Source organism: Lepidochelys kempii, chromosome 8 (assembly GCF_965140285.1).
Source record: "Lepidochelys kempii isolate rLepKem1 chromosome 8, rLepKem1.hap1, whole genome shotgun sequence".
Taxonomy (NCBI): Eukaryota; Metazoa; Chordata; order Testudines; family Cheloniidae; genus Lepidochelys; species Lepidochelys kempii.
In genome coordinates, this window is record NC_136387.1 from 87,099,650 (window position 1) to 87,120,506 (window position 20,857).

The 20,857-nt window shown below is 38.9% G+C and overlaps 1 protein-coding gene across 1 annotated transcript in view; it reads right to left on the reverse strand.

The window, feature by feature from the left end:
• Positions 1 to 7,650: 7,650 nt before the first annotated feature.
• Positions 7,651 to 20,857, reverse strand: part of LRRC7 (leucine rich repeat containing 7) — a 386,471-nt gene continuing 373,264 nt past the window's right edge. Inside the window, exon 26 of the mRNA XM_073357368.1 lies at positions 7,651 to 7,787. Coding sequence (XP_073213469.1) covers positions 7,680 to 7,787 — 108 coding nt within the window. The 3' untranslated portion in view covers positions 7,651 to 7,679. The remainder of the gene's footprint in view (positions 7,788 to 20,857) is intronic.

Genomic DNA, 20,857 nt, shown 5'->3' on the forward strand with positions numbered 1-20,857 from the left:
TAGTAAATAAATATTTAGTGAAGCTTTGATAACTGCATCTTTATCTTCACTACTTTTTTCTTTAAATCAAACAACGTATTAAACAGCAGTTTAAAAGGAACTAGACAGAGACCAACAATTCTTTCCATAAGCCAGACGACACAGCAGTAAAATTATTTACTTTTGGATAATTGATATTCCTTCTTATATTAAAAGATGACAAAAGTTAGTTACAATAAGGTGACATTTTTATTATTTGTACAATAAAGAGACTTTTTTAATGTTATTCAAAACACTTCTTAAATACTGAAAAAGTTGGTACACCAAAGCCGAAAAATGGCTCTGCTATACACTGCACAGCATTGTTTTAGTCCCTGTATTTTTTTATGTACAGAAAGCATCTGCAAAATGCATCCTAAACACAATATGCACCTTACCAATTAGTGTCAATACATAAAATAAAACTGGAAGGATACAACTTGCATGTGCAAATTAACTAACAAGATAATTGATTTCACTGAATCAATAGATTTAAAATATAGTTTTAAAGTACCTTTTTGCACATAAAATGAAGCAGCTTTCAAGTTCAGTAAGTCCTTATACTGCAAAAACATTAAATACATTCACAATCTATGTTAATAAAGTAGTAAATATTTCTTCATTCAGCTTTATTTACATCAATACTGTAATTAAACTGAAAAGTACAGTTAGTCATTTGTAATATAGCAATCTTTTTAACACATACAAAAATGACTTTTGTATATAATTTAAGCTCAATATCACAATTATCTCAAAATATTAATTACAATACAGCCATCTCCATAATTAAACATGTCTTTTATAAAATGGTAAAATTTTTAATAAAGTAAGCTGTTGGTTTTGAACTGGATACAGTACTCACAAGTAGAAAACATAAGTCTTTGTTTTGACCATGATTTCAGAGTAAACCCACTTAGGCTAGCAAAGAGGCCTAAAAGGCCCCAATTGATAAAGATCAAGCCTCTTGTGCTGCACTGTTGTGGCTTGTTGGTGATTCTTCATTAAATACTTTACAAGGGAGCAAGTAAATACTATATGCAATGAAATGGCGTGCATTACTATACAGAATATCTGCTTGAATTGTCTGAGGCTATTAATGCTCATAAGGATTGCCAAGGAACTGTTTAAAATGCTATAAGTATCAAATAATATCTTCTGAGAATTTACTTTTGCAAAGGTGTAATTTCATTGAGGTCTGATCAAAATTCAAACTGCCACTCTGAGGAAAAGGAGCTCTGGTTACATGCCTGGCCTCTGGGTGTCACTGTTGTGCTGCACACATATGGCTGTAAGGCCATTTATTAAGCATACCAAAACTGGAGTCATAAAAAGACCAACTCAATTAATATCCAATCCAAAGTACTGGCCTGAAAGTTGCATCATTGTTTTTATGTTTAGCTCATATTTACAGTACAGTGAAATAAACAAATCTGGTTAACAAGAAAGCAAAATGTATAACTTTATTTGAAATTCCACTTATTTGAAATCTAAAATTGACTGGATGACTATTTTATTTTAACACTTACATTTGGAAGTTTAAAATATAAAAAGCCCAGACACAGAAAATGAAAAGCTAGTAAGTACATCTCACTCTTGGATGGCCAATTCAAAGCCCACTGTTGGCGACTGCCAGTCTTCATAACAGGACACAAAATTACAAAGGGGTGGTTATATTAATGTTTACTTTAGTTCCAGTTGGGTTTGCATGGTAACTTCTGAGCATGAGGTGAATGGAGGCTGTACCCAGTACATTCACAAGCTAACTTTACGGAAGTTGACAGTACCCTCTTCTAGTTAGGAAGATGGGTGGCACATATTGCAAAGCTAATTGAGCTAATGGATATGACCCTAAACTCCCACTGACTTCCCTGGGAGTTGGGACATGTAGCCTGTGGCATAATCAGGTCCTATGCTTCTTTTGAATGTTCACTTGTACAGGATAGGAAGAGGAACTATGGTTTGTGAAAATAAACTCAATCATCACTTTTTCTTTACTAATGCACAAAATACACATCTGACCACATAAGCTGAATAACAGGGATTGGCTAGAGTTACAAGCAGGAGCAAGATGTAATGTGAGTAGTACATAGTAATATCAGCAGCAAGCAGATTTCCTAAACATATTACGTTCAATCCTTTTAACAGTTTATTATGGTCAGATGCTTTTGAACTGTCAAGAATTACTGATACTCGGGGAAAAAGAAAAGGAGGACTTGTGGCACCTTAGAGACTCGGGGAAGTGCTCATAGAATGAGTTTGTAGCTGTAAAAATAACCAAATGAGCTAAAGCAATTTTTTGCAAGTTTCTTAATTTTCAGAAAACCTAGTAACATCTGCCTGTGCTTTTTCAGCCTGGGAAATTCAACAAACAGCTGGCAGATTTCTATTTTACATGTCAGTAGTGAACTTCCTTAAAATTGTCCCTGTGTATAAACAGAGTAGAGACACTGTCAAGAAGCCACCTTAGTTATAGTTTGAGTAGCCTCTCAGTAGATCAGGCTGTAATATAATTGCACAAAGGAGAGGGATTGTGATAAATAAAGGGAGAGATATATTTTTACAAATCTGGCTTGTTAGAAAATACATTTCAGTGAATGAAAATATACTTGAAAGGTTAAATCTTTAATTACAATAAAACACAAAAACAGAATGGGTAAAGAATTGTTATTGAGACTGGAGACTTCTTTAGGAAATGCGTTGAGTCTCCTGTGGTCTTGTCTCTTTAGATATTTCTCCTATTCTGAGAATGACCTGTGGCCAGAGGTTGTTGGCCAGTACTCAGTTCCAGCTGTGGCATCAACTAGTTGGATGCAACTGGGGAAAGAAGAGCTTTAGGCTCAGAACAAGCTTAAGAGAAACTAACCCAAACCCCAAAAATCTGGATAGGGGGTTCTGTATAAAACTGGAAACACAAAAGTGGGTTGTGCCCTTTCTTGAACCAATTTTATATGACTATCTGTAAATATGGTAGATTGGGGAGTTACTGTTGCATTGGCTAAATACTGTACAGGTTTGGCTGAGATACAGTTGATACTTTTGTTATACATTTTCATAGTGGTGTTTGGGAGTTGAAACCACAATAACTTCTAGTTTCTGTACAGTGACATGCCATGTGAACTGTGATAGTAACCATTTTGTGTTCCTTAACAGCTGCTGTAAAACCAGAACAAGGGAATTGTAGCAATGCCCTGCACTTTTAATCTAACCTTTACTTGAGAAGCACTAGATGAGCTTTGTTGTGCAGAAACCTAAAAAGCAGTATCACAGTTTTAGGGCTAGCAGAAGTGTTACCATGGGAACAAAAAATTTAGCACAGCTGAAAGCCCACAGGAAGCTGGGAATTGAAAAGGATAGAAGTTCCAAAGGCAATTTGGAGTTTCTGGTTTTATTTCTGAAATACCATGTTTCAGTCATTGTCTTTAGTAGCTAAAAGAAATAATTCCGGAGCTTTAGCTATTGTGTACTTGATATGAAAGCACATGGTGTAGTGTGTACTATCTAATAGCTGGGAGGCAGGAAGCTAGATGCAATTTTGAGATCACAGCTGCCTGCCTCAGAACTCATTGACTAAACATGAAAATAACCACGTCATATATATGCTATTCATCCGCTGCCAGTACCTGCCCTAGAATCTCAAATTTAACAAGATAGCTGAACCAAGGTATACGTATAATATGTTACTTCCTAACTGCATCTGCTGAATCTCTCCAGAAAAGACAAAAGGTGTGTTACATCAAAACAAGAATACCACATCCTAATTAGCCACAACGAAGACTTCCTTCATTGCTCAAAATATAAGCTTCCCCTCTGCCAATTTGTATATAAATACAACAAAATACAAAGAGAATCATGCTTGCTTTTTGCGGGGGGTGAGGAAGACACATCTTGAAGCTTAACTACTGTCTGAATGAAAAGCCTGAACTCCTGCTCACTTATCAGGAAAAGCTCTTTTACTTAGCCAAGCTTCCGTTGTCTCCAAAATCTGCAGTATAAGGCTTAAATGTGATAGAGGTTCCACTGGAATGTCTAGTTTTACTCCCAACAAAGACTTCATTAATTAAGGGGGAAGTTAAAGTCTCCAAATGCAGATCTAGACCTAGCCAAATATACAGTGGACAAGAAAGAGCTAGAGGAGAGGTAGGGAGAAGAAAAAAGCTACTTGTATATTGTGATACAGGAGGGCCAAAGAGCAGTGGGAGAGTGCTAGATAGATAAGCTCAAGGCTAATTAAGGCGTGGTTCCCTGTAGACTAGGGAAGGTGGCTGCAGGTTAATTGGAGCACCTGCAGTCAATTAAGGCCCTGTTAGGAACTTAATAAAACCCCCTGCCTCAGGCAGCCAGAAGAGGAGGACCCACTCACTGAGATGTGTTGTGAGATTTGGAAGATCTGAGAACTGGAGTAAGGGAGACCCTGCCCAGCAGGCCAGGGAGACTCCCTTCCCCCTGAGCATCTAAGGACCGAGGGTAAGAAACCCACAGGGCTTGAGAGAGGCTGGGACTCAGAGCGAGGAAAAAACTCAGACCCCTCCCCCGCCTCCCTCCTCTACTGCCTTCCTGGGCTAGTAGCGGGACCCTTGGCGCCTAAGAGCAGGCGCAAAGGGGGGCATCTTAGCTCCCTGCCAAGAAAAGCCCAGGACCCACCAGACTAAAATCGGCCATCTTGCCACAATATCTTGTACCACTCAGGCTTACAAACCACACTGGCATAATCAGTGTATGTAATAAAAAGAGGACCTCAGAAACCCATCAGAACAAAATGTGGCACAAACAACACACTAAAGATCACGTGGCTTTTGTTATATTACATCTTTCTTTGTTATGTTCTCTGTGTAGTTTGTAGGCTCCATAGGGTAGAACCCTTGTCAACCCACTTGTCTCTGTTTAAAAAAAAAAAAAAGCCTACAATTAATTAATTAATAGTTAATTAATTTTGCAACATGCTTCAGGAGTCTGTCTTCTAGTTTTGCTTAGGGGACGGATGGTTGGCTGCATCCCATTCTGTAGTAGGTAATGTTACAACGTGACTCAAAACTAACTTTTTATTTACTCAGTTTTCTTGCCAGAAGCAGAAGTCAAGAGAAATATTTGAGCTATGCAAATAAATTACAATGAAATTCCCACAGAATGACTAGAATGTATTACATTTAGTGTGTTTACACTGAGTGAATTTCTTCACATAAAGAATGGATGTGAGCATCTCTTGACTGTTTTATTATGAAAGGGATAGCTGATGATGCTGAGAATTTGAATAATGGCCTCTGCAATTCTGCAGCTGTTACACTGTTAAAGATGCTGCATTCCTGCACCACGGGCTGAAACAAATAAATGAATAAATAATTTACCTTGAATAACTAATTTGAATGTATTTGCTGAATATCTTCAAATAGAGGAATTTGACATCTCCTCTGTACTCTTAGCTGAAAGAATAACTAAAGTCAAACTATTTGGGTGTAAATATTTAAAATTAGCGCGGTGTGGATCAGTTATAGTCAGATAAGTTACATGTATTTCTGCCTCCTGAATAATTTCTTGTACAAAATGAACATTTGTTTTCTTGAGAACTTACATGTGCAGGTTTGGAATAAACTTTCCAGTTTTGCAGTGAAAAATGTAATTATTCATGTTTGTGGAAAGCAAACAATAAAGGGGATGTGAACAGTCACCATTTTAAAACCAGGAAATGTGTAAATACAAACAAAAGCCCTAACCCTGCATTCCCATGCACCCAAAATCCCCAATTCCTTCAGAACCACAATTTGTCATTGTGATGAAGCTGACTGACCAAATCTCCAACCATATTGTCACATAGCAACAGCTGCAAAATACCAGCTGAAAATAAATGAAATCAAAATAAGACAATTCAAAACATTCATCAGGGAACGAGCCCCACCTCAAATATCTAATGAGCAACAGAAGACCATATAGTAGACAGGACATTACATAAACTGACAAAAAAAAAAGCAGTTTAATTATATTTTTCAATTAAACTAAAACTAGTCAATATGTAAATTAATCAGAGGGGAGAAGGAAAACTTTAGTTAGTGTAAGTGTAACCCACACACTTCCTGGGGTGATGTTCTGTCCCAGCTGGTGGCACTAAGACCACCTAAAGAGAGAGAGAGATTGAGTCTGCTCTACAGCCTTAGCTAAGAGGAGTTGACTTTTAGCTCATGCATTAAGCTCCAGAAGTCCCCAGTTCGATCCTGCCTGTCAACAACCGGGGTCTGTTGGTATTACATAGGCAATAGAGAAACACCTCAAATTAACTAAAATGTTCTTGACAGTGACCTTTAAAATCTACAATAGCCACAATTCAGGTGATTTGTGTTTTTTAAAAATGTTCAAGTTTAGTAAAACCAATACTCAATTTATTTCCTTCAAAAACTCTCATAAGCGGCTCATTCCTGCTGCGATTAGCAGTCACAATTATTTTACCATTGACTTCAATAGAAACAGGATTGACCCAATATATGTAGACTTATCCATGGCACAGAAATTGATTTTCCATGCTGTCAGCCAGAGGAATTACTAAAATTTCGATTACTGAACTAACACCAATGTACTGTAGCTTTGTGCTGTGTCTATTCCTGTCCCCTTAGCACAGTTCTAAGATTTACCTACTGTTATTTATTTTGCACACCTCTGAGAGAAAATATTTTAAATGTCATCTAGTCTTACTAGCGATGTATTGTACCTGACTCTGAGTAGTCCCACTGATTTCAATAGGACTGCTGCCCACAAAGGGCTAGATTTGGCCATGCTTACTCGGCGGTATTCTAGTCTGGCTCAGAATAAGATGGTGGGAGTATTGGGATCAAAATTTACTGAAAAGGTTCTATAATTTTAAATAAATTAAAACATTCACAAAAATAAAGCGTTAGGTTTTCCTGCCACCCACCACTCACTGCTTTTATTTGAGGAACATCACTATCTAAAATTATCTTGTCTGTTTCACAAGCTTACAGGTAATCAGCTAAAAGGATCAGACAAAAGCAATTAATTTTTGCCTAGACTATTATGTGTAGGTCCCAGGCTTGAAAGTATAATTTATGAAGTATTTCACGCTGTATTGCAATAATTCAGCTAATTAGTATGGACTCAGCACTAAATACTGTACTTGTACAGTTACTTCTATAAGGCATATATATTTGCATTGAAAAAATCAACATACTAAAGTTCAAATTTAATATTTACTTTCTTAGTGGTGTCTATGAAAATATTTTTCTCTATAATCTTTTAGTATACCACTGGTGATAGAAATATTTTATGGGAATTACAGCTCAATATATGTTTTTGTTTATAAAGATATATACAACTTTGAGGCAGTATTTTTGATGGACAGCAGAATTCATAAAGAGCTTTTGTGTGCTTCTGTGTTCTGAAGTTATATGAAATCCACTTTGAGAAGTAACTTGATTAAAAAAGAAACTGCACCAATGCACAGCCAGAGGCTGACAATTAAAACTAATACATAACCACATGAACATCATATTTATATAGTTAACATTTTTCAAGAGGCGCAGTACTAACATATAGTATTATACATTTGGCACTAATGTTTGCCATTGATCCAGCAATTGGCAAAATTTGTTTCCTACGTATAAATTTCTGTTTGAACATTAGATCTGGCTAGACATATGTTTACTATTTATAAAAAATACTTAGACAGTAAGCTCACGTTGAATAACTAGGTCTACTGTATTCTGGAAACTCTTCAGTAGTAATACAGCTTTCTCATGTTCCATATGTACAAAACTGTGTCCATTTGCCTGTAACACACAAATGAAAACAGGAAACAATCAAATGAAGTTATGTTTAGCACTTTTTCATTTTTTGGAGGAGAGCTGAAAATTAAAGTAAAAGAAACTTGATGGTTCAAAAATTAAAAAGAACATTGATTACTTTTGATTGGTGGAAATGTGATTCCATACCTTGAAGAGAATAACAATAACGTTCTAATTAAATAATAATAGTGCAACAATTCACTTCTTATAACTTTTAAAAAAATCCTGCTATAACAGTATCTTACACAACAGTAGAGCTATAAAATTAGAGATTTAACTGGACCATCAAAGGTATAGATTTAATCTTGGGATACATAAAGTAGATGTTACCCCAGCAAGCATAGTTTGACAAAGCGTAAGAAGTTAGTTTCAGAGGTCTCCAAGCAAGCAGAAGGTGTAGCCAAGTATGTACGTGTTATGGTACCATCGTGTAGCAGTAATAGAAGGGACAGAACACAGCAAACACTCAGGGAAGGACTCTATATGGACAAAGTGGATAGGTCAGTTGAATAAAGAGTGAGCTATCTGCAGTGATAGCCAGATGGTGAAGTTACTGTGTGGAACTCCTAAATGAGGCTATTGGGAGTTCTGCATGCAGAGGGGCTGCAGAGGGGCTGCAGGCTGAGTCCTTTAGTTAGGAAGCATGCCCTCTGAATCTATCAATAATTTTAGCAATTTATAGGGTGTTAATCCCTGTAGTTTCCAAATGAAAATTCCAAGGAAGTTAATTCTGTCTAATGCATCATTAACTACTAACAGAAAAGTTCACAATGATGGGGAAAATGACAGATGGGTAACTATGTATTAGGAGGATAGGTAACTGCTGAGCAAGTTGCTTACATCTAGTTCTATCTAATCTCTACTTTGCCTGTTGTAGTATCTAGACACCATAGCAGACAGACCTGTTACTCCCACCTCAGAAGCACAAAGATCCAGCTCTTGAGTTGAGTCTAGGCATATCACCATAGGGGCAGACAACACCAGTTTGTGGACAAGCTACTGAAGGTAAATGTGCCAAAGCATAAGACTACTGATTACATGACATAAGCATTTCCAGGTGTATGATCGCTCCACATACTCCTACAGACAACAGTCACAACGTGGCCCCAACACAACACAGTCACATATACTCCCTTGTATGCAGGACCTTGCCAACTTGCAACAACAGTCCAGAGGAATTTTTTTTTTAATTTAGTCCTGCATTCTTTCACATGACTAACATGCCACAGTACTCTCTTGCTGCAAGTTCTTGGGGCCACAGAATTTTTGCCTCTTTTCAGGCTACACCTGTTGATGTTTTCATGTTATGTCCAGAAGATGTGTAATTGTAGATTATTTCAATTTGTGTTATTTTTTCAAGTACTTTATCCGCTTCTGACTGCTGGTATGCTGTAGCTCACATGTTCTTTAGGAGAATGTCTTCACTGCACTTTTTCCTGTATGCCAGTGTTTTAATCATATCTTCTGTTGCATCCAAGAAATTACACACAAAAAATTATATGTATGTTGTATTAGACCACATTCTGTTCTCATTTACATTAGGAAAAATCAGGAGTAACTGCACTGAATTCAGGCCCACCACAGAAAGCTGAATGGTAGATGTGATAGGGGTCTGGTATTTGAAAGTATGAATTGATTACTTATAAAAACATGAGGATTTCATTAAGTTTTTAAAAATAATAGGTGATGACTATGAATCCCAAGAAAAAAATGTTGTATTTCTACAGAATTGGTGTGAACTAGATGGGCCAAATTCTGCTTTTAGTTACATCAGTCTAAGTCAGGATTAACGTCCCTAAATTCCAAATGATGATGTCTCTCACACATACAACTCTCTTCACAAACACTGCATAAAGTTGTCATCAGTAGTGGCAATTTTACTAAGTCACTAAATTTGAATATCTAGGGGCAAGAAACAGGACCTCTTGATGGAAGATCTTCCACTCTTGGTCTATGCAAGTCCAAGGTACAAAGGCTCATCTGTTTTCATGGGCTTTTGTCAAAGATAGGAGAGGTGACTGAAGAGGCAGGTTCCAAGCGGTTTGGGCTGGAAATACATTTTGTTCTGATATTTGTTGTTCATTGTTTTTTCATTTTTGTAAAGAGGTTTGAATTTTGTTGGAGAAGTGTATTTCATAAATTAAAAATAAAGAAATGATAATATCTGAGCAGATCTGCAATTTCTGAAGAAGCTACATGTGGGTTCAGATCCTGTTCTACTTGAACACATCCATTGTCTTGAAAAAGCAAAGGATCAGGCCCCTATGTGTGGTGAATAAATGAAAGAGTCCATTTTATTCTGTTCTTCATGAACCAAAAGAATCTCTCATTTGAAAGGCAACCGCACAGTTGAAATCTTCATCAACACACTAATGCGTAATGGATGCAAAGGATTCAGGATGCAAACTCCTCATGGTGGGGAAACAGAAGGTAGGGAAAGTGCCATGTAGTAACAGCAAAGTAGCCACAACAGTTATGTACATGTACTTTAAAGGTATAAGTAAAGAAGTAACAGGCAGAACCATGCTGAAAAAAAAGACAACACTACAGTAAAGAGCAACTCCTTTTATTAATTTTTGTTTTGCTTCATACAGTAATATAATTTAGCACTGAGAAACAGTACAAATATCAGGCAGAAAAAGGTTTCAAAGGCATTCATTTGTGTTCCAAAAAGTAAACCCCCAAAAGGATACTCTGGCATTCAGGGCTGTGTTTGGGGCCTCCTTGGCCCTTAGCGTTATACACAGCGACCTCATTAGCTGATCTTTGTTACAGCACAGTCACACAGCTTCCTGCAATCTGTTCTACTCACTTAGAATAAGCCAAAGAACAGTGCACTCCTAGCCACAAGATGCTGGATTCTGCAAGTGAGGTTTGCATAGGACCAGCCCTAGTCACTGGAGAAACCCTCTTTAGAGAGGGAGTGTTTCCCAGGGTGCCAGTATACCCCACATTACACTTCCAGAGCAGCTGAAACAGGCCACAACTGGAAAGAAAATTCTCTGTTAGGTAACATATGGATAAATGACAATCAGGAATCCTCTATTTCTTTCAGCCTATGTGCTGTATCACCCCCACACTCTGTAACACATGCTATTAAATCCATGTATATCTAGGATTTATGGGCCTTGCTCTCCATTGCCTTGTACCCTGCATAGTCATTTAGATCTAATTTCTAGACAAACAATTATGTTAAGATGGAGGCAAGGTTGAGAGTACATATCAATAATTTACTGTGAAAATATATTACAGGGATGTTTTAATTATCTCCCCCCCCCCCAACCAATAAAATAAAAACAAAACAAGAATTACAAATCCAGGAAATTCAGAGTTACGATTAAAGTTAAAATGGATCCAAACATATTAAAGTATAGAATTGTACAGTGAGGACCACCCAAACAACCTTAACTCTGTCCTACAGTGATGACCATGCAATTAAGATTAATGCATTTTAGTGTCTATAGCCCAGATGAAATTAAAGAGATGGTAAATGACAAAGTAATTTTTTTTCTCCCCCACCCATTATGTTACTGCAGTGTTACTTTGACTGAGAACAATGAGATATGGCAACCATTTTGAAAGAGGGTAATTCTTCACTGAGGAAGAGTATTATATTACAGCTTCTACTGAATGAAGTATCAAATCAGTTATCAAAAAAATAAAATAAAATAAAAATCAGGAATAAATGATTTAATCCCAACAGGTTTTTTCCAAATGTAGCCTAGGCATTAAAGGTCAGTGAGTTTACTTCAATGGGTAGTTTACAGAGTTGTGTTATTTTGTTACCAATATCATTCAAGACCCCAAAAAATAATCTTACATCCATGAAAATGGCACTTCCATAAAGTTAGTGCAAAATGGGTGTAAAATGTTAACCAAATGTCAGACAAGAATTCTGATTTGATAGTTTTACATGCATTTTGCCTAGCAGTAACTGACTACACAAGGAAATAGGCAGTGGGAATCAGATCCAGTAACGCTATTTTATTCTAAATTCTTTGACAACTGTCAGTTCTGTTTCTAAGGGAGACCTCCTCTTTTATCTGCTACAGAGCAACCTTTGAGCTTCAGAATGCCCAATGTAAAGTCAAATGAAGGCAACTGCATAAGCAGACTAGAAATTCCTCTACACCTGAACTGCATAACAGGCTTGGAGACTCAGTGCACCACAAAAGGAAACAAAAAGCATAGAAAAATCAGCCAAGGAATTGAAGACTCATCTCCACTTATGCTCCTGCTACAGTTTTCCTTTCTTACCATCATTTCTGATTCAGATGCTTGTTGCTGCTTCAGAAGGTACAGCAAAATCCTTCAGTCTTATCTGAAGGAAGACATTTCATTCTGAGTCACATTCCTTACAGCAGTTAAGAAGGAGATATTTTTAACCTGGAGGCCATGACTGGAAGCCAAGAGACCATGAACACTCACAAGCTTCATATGTAGGACATGAAGCACTGTAGCTCTGAATGGATATTTTCAGTTGCTCCCAGTCAGGACTCCAGAGAAAATGGAAAAGACACACTTCATGTTGCTGTTGCTCTGGAGATTTTTCTGACCTAGTCATGTTGAAAATTAATAGGGAGCTATTGTACTGAGAAATTAAATACGATCCATTCCAAAGTCCCTATAGCTGAATGGCCTTGAAAAAGAAGGGACATTTCTGAGGAATTAGCAGTTCTTCACCTGCAAAGCATGTGGTTTCCTGGTATCTTTAGCCCTGGCCCAAAAATCTTTCCCTGAAACATTTGTAACGTGATTTACTCAGTGGGAACTTCTGTAGATTGGGTCTGTATATTTGCCATTATTTCCGCACCATTCCTAAAAAATTCAATGTTGAAGGGTAGGCTTTTTGAGGAGAAATGTTCCCCATTCATGGGCCATGTCACATAGCATGCATGTTATTGCAAAGACCCAAAATATTTTACATGGGGTGAGCTAAACAGCTTCCTCAATACACACACAAAAATCTCACTTTTGATACCTCAGACATTCTAAACATGCTCTACAATGGACTGTGTTATACAATATTTCTTCAGGACAGAAGATTGACTCTGAAATGGGATCAGGAAGTATCTGCCTCTTCATGTGTTCTCACTGCCATCTGCAATGAAAAGAAATAAGTTTTATAACATTTTTTCACCATTTATACCATCTTTACAGAAAAATCCTCATCAAGTCTAATTCAATGGCAGACTTACCAAGAATCCATCCCAAGTTTGTTGGCCAGAATTTAAGCAATGGCCAGGTTCTGAAATCTGAAAAAGGAAAGCATAGTGGCTGGGTTCTGGATAATTTGCCACTATGTTATCATTATTAATAACTTATTATTTACTGAGTGTCAGCAGTGCATTTGGTACAGAACAAATATTTACGATGACAGTCCTTGACCCCAGTTACTGTCTAACTCAGACTCTGATAGTACAGTTCAATCACATATAATAACCTGTATTGGCTTGTCAGAGGGTATTAAGATTCCTTGTGGTAAATAATCTCTGGTGGGGCAGTATCTAGTAGTGAGATGAAACCCAACAGAGAAAGGGAAATTACCTCAACCATCCTTCAGCTTGATGATGGAATTTTAGCTTCTTCAAGCTAAAATGGGCCACTCTATGACCCATTACTGTTTGTTGTATACCCACAGGTTAGATATACTTCCTAGTTCAGAGGAACTGGATTAGCCACATTTGTCTCAAGATGAATGCACACTACAGCACATATAATCACCTTGGAAATAGAGTGATATTGTAAGGCCCCACAGGTGAGGTGAGGTTCTGTGGTCTGCAATGTGCAGGAGGTCAGACTAGAAGATCACAATGGTCCCCTTTGACCTTAAAGTCTGAGTCTAGAACCCAGGCCTGTAGATCTACCAGGCAGCTGGCAGCTCCAGGTTGTCACCCAGCGGCAGCTGTAACTAACTTGTGCTTCACTTCCTATGATCTGCTGTGGACCCAGACCATGGGAAGTTCCGTCTCAAGGGTTTGACAGACAGAAAGCCTGTGGCTCCTTGCCCTATATAAACCCAAGAGGTATTCCAGGAAGTTTCCAGACAACAGTATAGAACTTCTGTAGCTGTCATAACTGTTCCTTGCTCTTGAAGTGCTGGCTTGACTTTGCCTTGATTTGGACTTTGCCTCCTGACTCGGACCCTGCAACCTGACTCAGACTCAGACCCTTGGTATCAACCCTGGCTGGACCTGACTACAAAATCCTCTCTTATCCCAGCCTTGGTTTTGCCCCTGCTCTGACCCTTGGCCCTGTCTACCTTTGGTGGAATCTTGACAGATATTGTACTTGATCCTGGAAGGGGCACAGCACTTGCAACCCCTGTTGATTTTGGCTGGTATTTCTAAAGGAACTAATGGGAAGTACGCACCCAAATCCCTCTGAAATTCAACAGAAGTTAGGCACCTAACTCCTTTACACTCCTTTGAAATCCCAGCCTGTGTAAATACTATATTAGCCACAGAGCAGTGACAAAGTTCACTGAGCTGAATATCCCTTTCTCCCCATGAAAACTGTGGGAGTGGAGAAGAAGGCCCACCACTGTCCCCTCTTTAGTACTACTGCAAGGTGCAGATTAAGGTCTCATCCTCTGCCATTTCCATGGCAGATGTAACTCCTGCAACCCTCACAGCCCCAGATAAACTGCACAAGGCTGCTCAGAGGGCTAGAGTGGACAGGAGCTCATTTGCATGACTTGCCCAGCCTCCTTGAACAGCTTCTACCTGTAGAGATCCCCTTTTTTCCACTCTGCTCATCACACCATCACATTAAACATCCTAAGGACTGGTGAGCCCTGTGAGCAGTGGTTTCACATATATACTCTGCCTTTAGGAGACGATATTGTGCACAACCAACTTTTTCTCCAAGGTGTCTCCATATTTTGTTTTGAGAGCTGGCAAAGTTTGGTCACTTGAGCACGAGCCTTTCTTTCCCCAATCACTGTGTATTGTGTACCCATTAAATATAGGAAACACTTCTTGGTAAGTAGCAAATAATCTTGATGGTTTGCATTCATTCAGGGCAAGGTTCTGCCACCATAGCCCTTTGGAGTTGTTCCACTGAAGTCAAAGATACTACTTGTAGAATAAGACACTACTCAATGTGTGTAAGGGGGAAGAATTGAGGCGTTATTTTTTATTTCCACTTTTTTACAGGGGAAAGTCACATTCTGCATTTTCTCACTTAAATAACATGAAAATTGGCTGCCTGCTGCTCTCTGAAAATAATACTTTTTATGTTGATGTTGCTGGACTTGAAGGACGCTAACATATGAAAGCAAAAGTTATTTGGGATAACTAGATATTTTTCTTGTCATGTTTTCTGGACTTTTACAGTATAGTCATTCTAAAATGATCTATTAAAATTCCTGCCATTTTTATAACAATATAAATGTTTCTTACCTGATAAGCAGTTAAATTATCTATGAGTTTATGAGTGACAGAAGAAAGATATGAGAATTCTGGTTGATAATGAGATATAGTTTAATGTTCCACAAAGAAGCCAAAAGGAAGCTACAGAAACAAATGAATTTTCATCCTCCAAATAATTAACACTTGGCATCAATACAGCACCTTCTACCTCAGGATCTTAAAGCACTTTACAAACATTAATGAATTAAACCTCACAATAGTTCCATGTGATATCTGTATTAATATCCCCTTTTATAAGTGGTGATATTGGCATACAGAATGTTTAAGTGACTTAGGCTATGTCTACACATCAACTGCTACAACAGAACCACAGTGATTCTCCCATCAGCATAGGTAATTCACTTCCCTGAGAGGCAGTAGCTAGGTCAACAGAAGAATTCTTCCATTGACCTACTGCTGTTTACACTGAGGGCTATGCTGATGTAAGTTTCCAGTGTAGACCAACCCCTAGGGCATGTCTACACTTACCACCAGAGCGATCGATCCAGCAGGGGTCGATTTATTGCCTGTAGTGAAGACACAATAAATAGACCGCTGAGCGCTCTCCCATCTACTCTGGTACTCCACCGGAGTGAGAAGCGTAGGCGGAGTTGACGGGGGAGCAGCAGCAGTCGACCTACCGCCATGAAAACATCGCGGTAAGAGCTCTAAATACGTCAACTTCAGCTATGCTATTTTCGTAACTGAAGCTGCATAACTTAGACCAACTTAGCTTGCCTCCCCTCCCCCTCCCAGTGTAGACCAGGCCTTACTTAGTTAAAGAAGTCTGACACAGAACTGGGAATGGAACACAGGTGTCTTGAGTCCCAGAACTCTCCATATCAAAACCATAAGAAAACTATCTGGCCTTAAAGTTTGAACAGTCATATTCAGCTATGAATTAATAACAAACCAGAGAATTCTGTTATTGTGTTTACTGTGCATATGACAAATTCTCCTTAATCTAATACATTAATTAGTACATCTTTTTTCCTCATTTGAGTGACTTCTTTATAACAATAGACAGTAAACATCTTCATGGATTAAAACAGAGCAAAACCAACCCATTAAAATCCCTGAATTAAATTTTCAATTTATTTCAGTTAAACTTTATTGATAATCTCAGAGTACAAAAACTCCAGAATAATTTCATACTGTTAATTGCATTTTAAAAAGACTATAAATCCACTAAACTTTCTGTGGTTTTAGGATAATAATGCAGCTTTTTACAAGATGTATTCAAGTCAGCAGGGCCTGATGAAATTCACCCAGAGTACTTAAGGAACTAGCAGAAGCTATGTTGGAACCATTACTGATTGTCTTCAAGAATTTATGGAAGATGGGTGAAGTGCCAGATGACTGGAGAAAGCAAACATAGTACCTATTTTGTCCTCTGACAGACTTACAGACCTACTGGATTGGGGAGAAGCAACAGACGTGATACAACTTGATTTTACTGAGGCTTCTGACACAGTCCCACATAACATCCTCATAAGCAAATGAGGGAAACGTGGCCTAGATAAAATTACTATAAGGTGGGTACACAACTTGTTGAAAAACCATACTCAGAGATCAGGTTTCAGAGTAACAGCCGTGTTAGTCTGTATTCGCAAAAAGAAAAGGAGTACTTGTGGCACCTTAGAGACTAACCAATTTATTTGAGCATGAGCTTTCGTGAGCTACAGCTCACTTCATCAGATGTATGCCGTGGAAACTGCAGCAGACTTTATATATACACAGAGAATATGAAAAAATACCTCCTCCCACCCCATTGTCCAGCTGGTAATAGCTTATCTAAAGTGATCATCAGGTGGGCCATTTCCAGCACAAATCCAGGTTTTCTCACCCTCCACCCCCCCACACAAATTCACTCTCCTGCTGGTGATAGCCCATCCAAAGTGACAACTCTTTACACAATGTGCATGATAATAAAGTTGGGCCATTTCCTGCACAAATCCAGATTCTCTCACCCCCTCACCCCCCTCCCAAAAACCACACACACAAACTCACTATCCTGCTGGTAATAGCTCATCCAAAGTGACCATTCTCCCTACAATGTGCATAATTAAGGTGGGCCATTTCCAGCACAAATCCAGGTTTTCTCACATCCCCCCCACCCCCATACACACACAAACTCACTCTCCTGCTGGTAATAGCTCATCCAAACTGACCACTCTTCAAGTTTAAATCCAAGTTAAACCAGAACATCTGGGGGGGGGGTAGGAAAAAACAAGAGGAAACAGGCTACCTTGCATAATGACTTAGCCACTCCCAGTCTCTATTTAAGCCTAAATTAATAGTATCCAATTTGCAAATGAATTCCAATTCAGCAGTTTCTCGCTGGAGTCTGGATTTGAAGTTTTTTTGTTTTAAGATAGCGACCTTCATGTCTGTGATTGCGTGACCAGAGAGATTGAAGTGTTCTCCGACTGGTTTATGAATGTTATAATTCTTGACATCTGATTTGTGTCCATTTATTCTTTTACGTAGAGACTGTCCAGTTTGACCAATGTACATGGCAGAGGGGCATTGCTGGCATATGATGGCATATATCATCATATACTCAGAGAGTAGTTATCAGTTTCTGCAATGTTTATAAATAAGGCAGAGGAGAATTAGGCCCAAGTGGACCCAAACCTAATATCCCAATTTGAACACCTCCAAATTCTGGGGAAGCCTATATCCCCACTACAATCCAAAATTTGGGCCTGGAATCTGATTGTATAATGGATTGAAACAATACCCCAGATCCAAACGCATCCACATTTTCAGATGTTTCTCAAATTTGCCACTCAGGGGATATGTTTTTTCTTTGTTTGTTTTTTAGCAACTCTGATTTCAATCAATTCCTTGGGATGGAAATGAGCGAAGAAAGCTCATTTTGTGCTATTCAAGCCAAATACTAATACTACAATAACAATTTTTTGTACCCCATGCTACCGGAGGGCCAGGGAAGAAAAAGGCCATATGTTCAGTGATAGCACACACAACTTTCTTCTCTCCTAGAAAAGCCTCCCATTTTAACTTCCATGTTATTCTCTAGTGGAACCTTTTTCCAAAATGCCTTTTGTTGGTCTCACTCTTTAAATTTGGCAGAGAGAAGTACCTGTAGCCCTAAAGTGGTCATTTTGCTACTTGCTGCTGCTTCCCACATCTCCATCTATTTCAGCTAGTAAGCAGTCTTCATTTCTGATGTTCCACACTGAGGAGAAGTTTATGTCCTAGAAGCATGTTTAAAACAATGTTAAACTGTTTTATTCAAATAGAAAGTTAAATTGGGAGGTACAGTTCCAAACTGAAGCACTGGGAGAGATGTTCAGAACAAGAAGTAATGGGTTTAAGTTGCAGCAAGGAAGATTCAGGTTAGACACTAGGAAACACTTCCTAACCGTCAGGGTAGTTAAGTACTGGAACAAATTACCTACGGAGGTTGCGGAATCTCTGTCCCTCAAGGTTTTTAAGAGCAGGTTAGGCAAACACCTGTCAGGGATGATCTAGGTAATACTTAGTCCTGCCTCAATTCAGAGGACTGGACTAGATGACCCACTGAGGTCCCTTCCAATCCTTCATTTCTATGAAAATGGGTAGAGGAAGGAGGGCTGACTCAGAAAAAGAGAGAGAAAGATTCAGTTGGTGGTGGGGGTGATGCTTGGGCCCTTCAATGTGGCTAGGAGAGTTTCCTCTTGTAATGAGTAAATGTTTGGATAGTTGGAGAAGACTAAAAGGGGCTAGTGTGGGAGGATATGGAGAGCCCTGCCTTGGGGAAGGTAAGGAGCATCAAAAAAGTGACCAAGTCTGTATTACTGCAGTGAAGTTCTCTTCAGCTCCTTGAGAGAGTATTCATGTCTGTATGTCACTCTCAACCCTTCCTTCCAGTCAGAGTACAACACTATTCTCCACTTTTATGAGTGAATGGTAGCAGATCCCAGAGTACTTGGCCTAAAGGATGTGGAAGAGTGCAGTCTCTGCACTATACTCCGCCATCTATCCTTCCACATCCTGGTAGAAGCCCCTTTGCAGATGCTTTTTGTGGTTGGGCCGCTACAGTATTGAAAGGGGCAAGCTGGCTACTTCCTACAGAATGTCCCTCCCCACACCAAATCTGTGAGCCAAACTGATTTATGTTAACTTTCAAGGGCTCCTCCCCTGTCCTGGGAACCCTCCCTCTCTCCTCCTCCAGGGAGAGATTAGGAGGGGCATTGGCCAATGAGAGATTAAATTGAATTTGGGAAATATGGGGCTGTGGGAATGGGAGGGAAGATGTCTGGTGGCAGTGCAGAGGAAAAAGAGTTCCACAACATTTTGAGGACCAAAGTTTCTTCGAGTTTTGCCTGGGGATAATGGAAGAACTATTCTCCTAATGGAAGAACACAGGAGGAGGAAACTGCGTAACTAAGAATTAGCAATTTCCTTAACCACATGGGGAAAATCCAAATAGGTAAGCACCAGGCCCTTACATTTTAATGCGTAACTTTTCTCCTACCAAGGTGCTTGCGGCACCCCACAAAAACTCCCCAACCATGAACAATAAAACATTCTTTGATCAAGAATAATACAGGGTAAGCATATCATGTGAGAAAATGAAGGAAGCATTGACCATTCCATTCTTGCTCCACATTATTTTGTTGAATGAGTTCATATTTCAGACAATAAAACTGACTTTGAGAGCACTGCCATTAATTAGGTGCAGATTTAGGGATGTATGAGTGGGCTGACTTAATCAACTTTGCATTGATTCACAATGTAGTCACTGTATTATTTTCTCCAGTGTTTTTTGTGTCAGTACAAGTTTTCTTCACTGATCCACTAAAGCCAAGACAGCTTTTAAAGGCAGCAATATTAAATCAATTTATATTTTGGAAAATTCAGAAGCCACAGCGATTATTTCTTTAAGCTATTTTGGATGATATATTATTGATGTTTAAAAAAATTAAAAGGACACTTTGCCTTACATGCAGACTAAAGCACAGTTTAATTTCTACTGCCTTCAGTCCATTTTAATAAAATTACAGCAGATGGCATGGTATAAAGTGAATTTCTAACAAATTGAACTAATTTCTCTGACATTCGGATAGCTACAATCTTACTTCTGGCTCCTTACGTAAAATACTAAACTACATGAGAAAGGGTGGCAGAATCAGACCTTAAGGGGTAGAGTTCTTGTGGCTGTGTTGGTCCCAGCATATGAGAGAGAACAAGGTGAGTGGGGCAACATCTTTTTTTGCACCAGCTTTTGTTGATGAAAGGGATAAGCCTTTGAGCTTCACAGAGCTCTTCTCGGCAGACCTGACCTGAGGAAGAGCTTTGTGAAGCTCAAAAACTTGTCCTCCACCATCAGAAGTGGGTCCAATAAAAGATATTACCTCACCCACTTTGTCTCTCTCCAAAGGGCGAGTCACAAAGGGACTTAGGCCTTGCAATACTTGGTACTGTGATGCTTGGGTGGCCTGCCACTCTGTGGAATTCATAGTCCCAAGTTAGGTGCCCAGGCCTGCGGAGAGTTAGGTGCCTAAGAATGGTATTCACAAAAGCCAGCACACTGAACAGGGAGCTGCCTCACACAGCCAGTAGGAAATGCTGAGGAGACAGGTGCAGTTTAAGCTCCACTTCTCAAAGGAATTTAGCTGCCTAAATCCAGGCCAA